Raw genomic sequence first — 8,876 nt, 5'->3', positions numbered from 1 at the left:
GTTCATGAATTTGATAAAGGCAATCGTGTATTTGGAAAAATGTTCGAGAATTTTTAAAATTACATGGATTTGAAAAAAGCTCACAAATTTGGAAAATATCATGAATTTTAAAGAAATTCATCATTTTAGAAAAAGTCAGGTTTAAAAAACATGAATTTTACAACATTCACGTATTTTAAAAAGGTGAAAATTTTGAATAAGTTCATTTTTTAAAAAAAGTTGTGAATTAGAAATTTTCGCAATTATATAAAAAAGAAATGTCCATGAAATTAAAATGAAATAAAAAACGAAAAGAAAGTAGAAAAGACAAACTAAAGAGAAATCAGCCAAAAAAGAATTTTAAAAAATGAACTGGCCACAAGAAAAAACATTAGAAACCCACACTACTGGTACAGTCTTTCGTGACTCGGCCCGTTCGGTCGTAGTGGGTGTGCATCTTGTACGAATTATCCTCTATTTTGACGACTTTAAGATGCAAGCACTCAAAGAGTCAGGTTTCTGGAGGAGGCGCCAGATTGAACAAATCTAATATCTCGGAAGCCCATCTCTCCCATGAACTTGGGTTTATTTTTTGAGCTATGAACTTGGGTTTTTTGTTTTGATAAAAATGAACTTGGGTTGTTAGACGTGTGCACGGAAGAGAAACTGTATCTTTTTTTTTTAGAAAACTGTCAACAATGAGGAAGCCCACCCCGGTCTATGGGCCTTGGGTAGTAGCGAGGGAACGGGCCCGAACTTCCTTCTATCCACCGGTTCACTCCGACACGACACGACGACCCCTAAAAAAAAAAAAAAACTCCGACACGACGACCCTAATCCGCTTCAGCATTCCAAATCTCCACCCCTCGCCGCCGGCGACTCCCGCTCCGGCAAGGAATCCTCACAAATCCCTCCGGCACCGGCGCGGGTTCACCATGGTGAAGAACTTCCGCAAGCGAAGCCTCGAGTCGGACGCCGCCGACAACTCCGACGACGAGGACACCCGCCGGTACCCTTCTCCCGCTCCCCCTCTCTTGCCCCGTTAGGGATTCTTGCTGATGCCTCCTGCCCTTCACCCCTCGCAGCGTTGCTCTGGAGGAGATCAGGTACATGCAGAAGCTCCGGGAGAGGAAGCTGGGCATCCCCGCGGCGTCCGTGGCCACCGGCGCCGCCGGCTCCGCCACCACCGACGCGTCCTCCGCTCGGGGCCGAGGTGGCAGCGGGGCAGGGGCACCGGGCGAGGAGGACCTCGTGCTTCAGGACACCTTTGCGCAGGAGACCGCTGTTACCATCGAAGACCCCAATATGTGCGTTGTTGCATCTGACTCTGCTTATTCTTGCCAATCCGATTTCCAGAACTGACTTAAGCCTGGGTCTGATCGTTCAAGGTTGAGGTATGTGGAGAACGAGCTGTTAAAGAAGAGGGGCAAGACGATTGAGGTGAACGACAAGGACGATAAGGACGAGGTGGATGAGCTCTATGTTGTGCCGGACCACCTGAAGGTTTGTTTGTAGCTGAACAGCTCTGTGATTCACTCCTCAGGGTGAGATTGTTGTGGGACTGCAATGATATTGGTGTTGTATTGTTTGCTTGTAGGTCAGGAAGAAGAACATGGAGGAGAGCTCAACCCAGTGGACCACTGGCATCGCTGAAGTTCAGCTGCCCATCGAGTGTGTGCTCGCACCCCTCTTTTTCTGTCTTTATTTAGAGTAAAACTTGCTGAAGTTATGTTATTATGTTGGATTGAGAGGGGAAGGTGCCTAAAAGAAGCCTCAAGTGTCGTGTACTTGTTATTGTTGCCTATATCGATCAGTGAGGGAGAGCAATTTACTACTGTTCATAAATCTCTAGATAAGTGCATGAAACAGTTATAACCTATGCCAACTATTCGGTCCAATGGTCCATTGTCAGACAAAGTTTCTTTGCTGGGTGCTGGCAGTTCTACTTCGAGCATTTAATTAGCTAGATAGGTTTAATTTTGTATGAACTCCAAGCATCCTATTCTTTAGAGTTCATTTAGAATTTATTTTTTGTTTTTCATGATCAGCAAAATCCTTGCGGCCAGAAGTCTAGGAATGCATTCGGATCTCGTTTGGTGTTATTAAGTGTGCTATGCATTTTATCCCTGTAATATCTACAATGCCAATTCAAGATTGCTTTGCAATGAGTTCAGCCTATCATGGCTAGTTTATTGATCTTCTTTGAAATTGATGCATGCTAGTAAATAGGAACTGAAGCTATTAAGTTGTGTAAGGATGCAGAAAACCTACAGACATATCTCTGCTGCACTAATGCTATTGTTGATATTCAAGGCCTAACAGTGTGGTTAATGTCTAGGTTAATAAATTTGTCCATGACAATTTCTCATGGATATAGGATTTTCAGTAACCAGGTTTCTTGCTTACAATAATTCGATGTTGGTGATATATTATATTTCTTGCTTTCTGAAATTAATCTTGGTGATCTCAAAAGATTTTTCTGTGAATATCATCACTAACAGAAACAATCGTCACATGATAGGTACAAATTGAGAAATATTGAAGAAACCGAGGCAGCTAAAAAGATGTTGCAAGAGAGAAGGCTTGCGGGTAAAACAAAATCAGATGCAAACATTCCATCAAGTTACAGTGCTGATTATTTCCATCGCGGGAGAGATTATGCTGAAAAATTGCGAAGAGGTTTGTATACACTTAAGGTCATTTCCTTAGTTTTATTTTCATAGTGAGGACATGTATCACTGTTACATGAAATATTTATATGATATTGTTCGGCATGTTATGTGTCAAGAAGACAGTTTTGTTCCTGTAGCAGAACTCTTCAGAGAGTGTCTGCTATTGGTATTTTGAGTCTGGTATGATTAGTTTAGAAAGTCGAATGCAAGATTTAATGTATATTTTCCTATCATTAAAAATGCACTACTGGTTAAATCCGCCTGCGTAACAATCTGTGCTTCTGCAAATTGACGTCCCATTAAAGTCGCCATGGCACAACAGTACATAGAGCAGCAGAGCACATAGACATACAGCAGCAGAAGAGCACATATACAACAGAGAAAATATACTACATCTAAGCAGGGCACATATAGAGCCCACCCTGCACTCTCTTTCATATACTACATCTAAGCAGAGCACATATAGAGCCCACCCTGCGCTCTCTTTCCTTCGGTCCTCCTCCTTCCCCAGTCCCCACATCATCACATATACAGCAGCAGCAAGCCACGCGAGCCAGCGAGCCAGCGAGTCGTGCGACTAATCGCCCCAAGTCGCCGGCGAGTCACGCGAGTCGCGCGACTTGCTCCCTGAGTCAAGTCGCCTGCGCGAGCCAGCCACGCCGCGACGACTTGGCGATTAGTCGGCGACTGATCGGCGATTAGTCGGCGACTCAAAAACAGAGCCCTCCTCAGACCCCACCTTGTGTGGGAGCTTGAGGGCAGGCCTGGCGCAGTGTGAACCCACTTGTGTACAAACCAGCCACTCTGCATTGCACTTCACAGGGTAAGACTTAGGTTCCTAAACCCCTCCCCAGACCCCACCTGTGACTGTCCTTAAAAATGCACTAGTTAAATCTGCCTGCGTAACAATCTGTGCTTCTGCAAATTGATGCCCCATGGAAAATTTAGTGGCAGTGATGCCATTTTAATGCAATTATGTTGTCATGTTATTGATATCACATCTTTGCTATGTTTCTTGTCATTTAAGGATACTAAACCATTGCTTACAATGCAGAACATCCTGAGTTGTACAAAGGTCAAGATTCACAAGCTAATGAAACTGGAGGCAAACCAACAGATAGTAACAATCCAGGTGGTCCACCGGCAGGGCGTAGAGAAGCTGCTACCGATGAATTGTTGCTCGAGCGTTTCCGCAAGCGAGAGAAATTCCGTGTCATGCGAAGATAGCAATAGCTGACCGAGCAGGCTGCTGGTTTGGCACTGTTGCCCTTTAAGCAGAAAACATGTTAGTGGCAACACACGATAGTCCTGTATGTTGGGTTATTCACTGAAAACCCACAAAGCAGGTAGGCTCCCTTGGTTGGTTACTCTGCTTCTGCAGCTCCTGTAATAAACTCTGTTCATTGTGCTGCATCGATCTGGGGGCTTACAGTTCGAGGACTTCACAGTGGATGTCGAATTTCAGGAGCCACTCTAATTGTAGGGATGTATGACTCTTATTTTAGTGTAGGAAGAAACTCTGTTCACTTTACTATGCTGGAATAAACTCTGTTCTCAGTTGTGCTCTTCTGCTATGCTATGCATGGGCGGCATCTTGAGCCAAGGGGTGGTCGCAGGTTGTAGTGCATTTTCTTATGTTCACTTTAGCCTAGTGCATTTTTGTGCGGAATATACGGTTCATCAATCTGGCTTGCAAGTGCAATCTGCTTGTGTGAATTGCTCACAGCTTTTTTGCAGTTCTGCTGCAGTATCTTCATCAATTTGTACTTCTATTCAACTATTTACAGTTTCTTCAGTTTACAATGACACTTGATGATTCATGGACGACAGTAAACTTGCAGTCTGCTTTGCTGCGATGTTTCTTGCTTTACTTTCGGGTTTTGGCCACAAAGGTTAAAGTGTTAGATTAAAAACATCCAAGTTTCCAAAGCAGTACATGAGACGAACTAATTAACACACAAAACATAAATCATTTTGTGAAACAGGGAACTCATTTTATGAGAGTAGGCGATTAAAACATTACACACAAAACCAATATCATTTTGCAAACCAACTCCAACCAGCCAGACAGTAGCAACTAAGTAAATTAGTTTCATCAAACAAAAGGTCCATAGATACAAATACTTGAGTCTACTGGCAATGCAAATGGCAATACAGTTCCAGTTGACCATATAAAAATATTGTGCAGGGCATTTCTCGACTGCCAAATAAAACACACTTGATAACATAGGAGCTACACAGCAAACACAAACTGTCCAGGTCTATACTCTCAGGTGACATAGGCAAATTCAGCCAAAGTAATGCAAACCCGGCAAATGAACCCTTACACGCAAGCTGATCCCCATGTCCAATATGTTCGCAGGCGTGGCCGGCTGACTGTTTCTCCGCAGAAATATGCGCTTCCATGCCGTGTGCTTACAGTACTCGCACGCAGGCTTCTCATACAAGTATATGTCCTCCAGGGCGGCCGATGATTTCATGACACGTTCGATGCAATTCACAACCTTCGCCTCCCATGAAACCCAAAGACCCTGAGCACAGACAAATTGCGGTGCTTGAAATCAGATGCAGGTGCTCTCCATAATATGTGCGCATCCTTCTTCTCGTTGCTAAGCCCATACTTTATCCTCTCTTGCTCATTCACTGTCATTTCACATAGATGGTCCCACACCTGCATTTTGGCAAGCAAGATTTATAAATGTAAGAAAAAAACTAATTTAATGTGCCCGGGAAGCTTGAGATGGGAAAATTCCGCTGTAAGTTGAATGGGCAGCAGAATTAAAGGGGAAATGTTTGGAGATTAGGTACAAAACTTTACCTTGATGCATAGCTCCTGAAGGGACGGTGCACCTTGGAGAATGAACATTGTCCAATTCAGATCACATTCTTCAGAAATGTGGGTCAAAGTCACATGCCTTAATTTGTGGAACACCTGCCACAATTGATTTGGTTCTTCTGGTTTAACCCAGATCTGCACAAGACAAAATATGTTTGTTAACCTAAAGAACAGAACGTCACGCTGGCGCGAAGAGGGAAACTTATAGATGACGACAAGACTATTATCGCCTTACTAACCTTTTCACAGAGAAAGTTCAAGTTCAGGTGGCTTATGGTGGCTTTGCCAAGGAACTCACTTAACTTGAGCACCTTATGCCGTAAACGAGCCATATGAGTGATGCTCAGAGTCTGGAGCAGTGGTACATAATCTAAAGACAAAGGATCATGCTCACTGACCCACAGAGAAAAAGTCAGCACTGTAAGCTTTGGTAGCCACTTGAGATCAACCCTCTCAAAATAACACCTGACAATCTCTAGTTCACGTAGTAGTGGGTGTGACACTTCTAGCAAAGACAGCATCCCCATGTCGCAGTTGAATAGACGGAGGAACTCTAGTCGCTTGCATATGCTGAAAATTTCAGGGAAGCCCGGTGATTCGCCTAGCCTGAAATTTTCTAGCTTGAGTCGTGCAAGACCACTGAACGCGTTTGGGCAGGCATCAAGAAATGACTTGAACTGTTTCCCGTAAGTAAGAACATCGTCGTTTGTGCATCGGTCGGTGTCCTTCATTGTAAAGAGGGTTAACTCCGCTGAGCCAACCTTCTCCGTTACCATGGTGTTGGCAACAATCTGACCAATACTGACAGTTCCATCGCCCAAGAAGAATTGCAGACACAGGAGGTTGATGGTGCATAGACTTGTAGTCCTGCTTTCCAGCACGCTCCTGGTTGCTCCAAGCACGGTGGCGTTGGCCCGAGCTACATCATCACAGGTGAGCTCCCTTTTGTGCTCATTGTCAAGGGAACCAACTGTTATAAAAATTCTGGAGAGCATAGTAGGAATCTGCTTCCACCGTCTGGCGAGGGTTCTGGTTCTAGCAGCATCCGCAATGTCAAGTCGGTCTACAATATCGAGCAACACACCATCAGGCAAACTACTGAGCCGATCCGACTGATCTTCTTCCTCTGCCTGCATTTAGAATGGAATAAAATCAGAGTCGATTTCTTGCAGTCTCTGCTGAATGCTATGTTTATTCGTGTTTCCAGAAGAAAAAAATAGATGTAATTTTTGCTGCTTTCCAACGGGTTTCTACTAGTACTAGGATTCCTACTTTGTAACTGTAAGATGTAAGACGATTTAGATGAAGAAATATCTCTGGAAAAAGAGAATATCTACAGGATAAGTAACTCACCAGATTGGCTAGCGGGGACCATCGGTTATAGCTGCTGAGGGCCTTGATGGATGGTCTGGCCGCCGGTCGCCGGCGAAGAGATCTCGACATCGCCTGAGTTGCTGGTCACTCTGAAACTTGACGTCTATGGAGTCCCCTTAAAACTGGCGGTTTCTCATCGTAGCCTGAGTTGCTGGTCACTCTGAAACTTGACGTCTATGGAGTCCCCTTAAAACTGGCGGTTTCCGCGGTGCCGCCAATCCAGATTTATAGCGGCCACCGATGGCAACCCGGAGACTGAATTCGAAAGAGGGCCTGCTTCTCATCGTAGCCCGGGAAGGACTGCTTTGATTGCGGATTGCGATTTGAAAAGGGAGGCGATTCGATTTCCGACTGCGGCTCAGAGAGGAACCGCTTGATTGCTTCGATTGCTGCTTATTTGGGCGCCTCTGCTCAAGCGCCGCTCGATCCCCATTCGAGAGGCCTCCGACGGCGACGGCGACGGCGACGGCAGGCGGCGGCGCATAACTGACCTCCGATCCCCTTTTCCCGTTTGTTAGGAAAAATTCCGCAGGAGACGTTACAGTTGTGTATATACCTGGCCATACCTCGGGCCGGGCCTAGCCAAGCCCGACGAAAAAAACCCAGGCCCAAGCCCGGCCCGGCCCGGCCACCGGGCCTGTTTTCTGGGCCCGAGCCTGGCCCGAACACGTAAAAGCCCGTCGGGCTCCGGCCCGGCCCGGCCCGACCTTTAGAGAAATGCAAAAATGATAGGCCCAGGCCCGGCCCGGCCTTCGGGCTCAAGATCTAGGCCCGAGCCCGGCCCGGGGGCAGCGTCGGGCCGGGCCGGGTCGGGCTTTTTCGGGCCGGGCCGGGCTTCCCATGGCCAGGTATAGTTGTGTATCTTTTCAGCGTTTTCAGACCATAAACATTTTCAGCCGTTCGATCTTCACTTAGATGCATATCGGTCGTTCGATTTACTGTCAACTCCTCTCTCTTCTTTTAACCTAGGAGCTTTATTGATTTTTTTTGTGAATAAGGAGCTTTATTGATTATACTCAGAGGTAATAAGGAGCTTTTTTGTTCTGCGACAGTCGCTTGAGTGCGGCAAATTTGCAGCAAATTGGAGTAATGTTTTTACCGATAGGACATCCGTTGGACCAGTTTTTTTGCCTTTTAGTGTCTAAAAAACATTTTTTATTTGAGGGGTAAAAAAACTTTACTATCAAAACATATCATTGCATGCATAAATTATCAGGTGTATTTAAGAGCCACACATGGTGTTCCACTTCTAACGTGACAACAACTTTCACATACTGCGGGCCAAGTACATACTATCCCTGAGGTAACCTGCTTGACACGGTTTTCTCTTATAACGTGTCAGCAGTGTGGAAGGGGATTGAGCATGGCCTTGATCTTGTTAAGAAAGGATTAATATGGCGTGTGGGAGATGGTTCTATGATCAGAACATGGAGGGACCCTTGGATCCCTCGTGGCAAAGATTTTCGCCATATTTCTCCTAAACGAAATTGTTGGTACAATTGGGTTGTTGAACTCCTAGATGAACATGCTGCATGAAATATGCAACAGTTACAACAACACTTTTGGCACATGGATATAAATGGAGATCGTAAAAAATAGAACTTCTCGTCAGAACAGACATGACTTCTTGGCATGGTTCCTGGAGAGGAATGGTCGCTTGATTGTGAAGAACGCGTACAAACTTGTAACAGTTGAGCATGACAAATGATTTCTTAGGACGAGTTAATTGCAAAAAAGTACCACAATTGAGGCATTACATACAGATTGGTACCACTTTTGCTAATTTTTACATGTCAGCACCAATTTTGGGATTCATGAGTGCCGCAAATCCAGAGGGAGACCATTGTATTTGGCGTTGTATTTGGAATTCATGAGTGCCGCAAAGAATGAAAATTATGGAGTGGAAAATAGTATCCGGGGCGTTGGCAACAAATCACTGCAAAACCTACAGACACTTACCGACGCATAGCACGTGTTTGCTGTGCGAGAGTGGAGGAGAGTTTGTTCCATGCCCT

At 45.1% G+C, this 8,876-nt stretch overlaps 1 protein-coding gene and 1 pseudogene across 1 annotated transcript; one reads left to right on the top strand and one right to left on the bottom strand.

Moving 5' to 3' along the window:
- The first annotated feature begins 719 nt into the window (after nucleotides 1–719).
- LOC109769500 (protein COP1 SUPPRESSOR 2) lies at nucleotides 720–4,218 on the top strand. Its single transcript, XM_020328232.4, has 6 exons — nucleotides 720–988; nucleotides 1,065–1,286; nucleotides 1,368–1,482; nucleotides 1,577–1,650; nucleotides 2,501–2,658; nucleotides 3,706–4,218. The coding sequence occupies exons 1-6, from the start codon at nucleotides 915–917 to the stop codon at nucleotides 3,876–3,878; spliced, it is 816 nt and encodes a 271-aa protein (XP_020183821.2). The 5' UTR covers nucleotides 720–914; the 3' UTR covers nucleotides 3,879–4,218.
- A 511-nt stretch (nucleotides 4,219–4,729) lies between these two features.
- LOC109766583 (uncharacterized) lies at nucleotides 4,730–7,381 on the bottom strand (annotated as a pseudogene).
- Between the last annotated feature and the right edge of the window lie 1,495 nt (nucleotides 7,382–8,876).

Source organism: Aegilops tauschii, chromosome 6, assembly GCF_002575655.3.
Source record: "Aegilops tauschii subsp. strangulata cultivar AL8/78 chromosome 6, Aet v6.0, whole genome shotgun sequence".
NCBI lineage: Eukaryota > Viridiplantae > Streptophyta > Magnoliopsida > Poales > Poaceae > Aegilops > Aegilops tauschii.
The sequence above is the reverse complement of the archived record's forward strand: the minus strand, read 5'-3'. Positions and strand labels throughout refer to the sequence as shown.

What these genes read in the sequence shown, in the direction of transcription:
- LOC109769500 (XM_020328232.4), top strand. Translation starts at nt 915, where the DNA reads ATGGTGAAGAACTTCCGCAAGCGAAGCCTCGAGTCGGACGCCGCCGAC. An exon ending in ACCATCGAAGACCCCAATAT is followed by an intron (nt 1,287 to 1,367) that starts GTGCGTTGTTGC and finishes TGATCGTTCAAG; the next exon opens with GTTGAGGTATGTGGAGAACG. An exon ending in TTGTGCCGGACCACCTGAAG is followed by an intron (nt 1,483 to 1,576) that starts GTTTGTTTGTAG and finishes GTTTGCTTGTAG; the next exon opens with GTCAGGAAGAAGAACATGGA.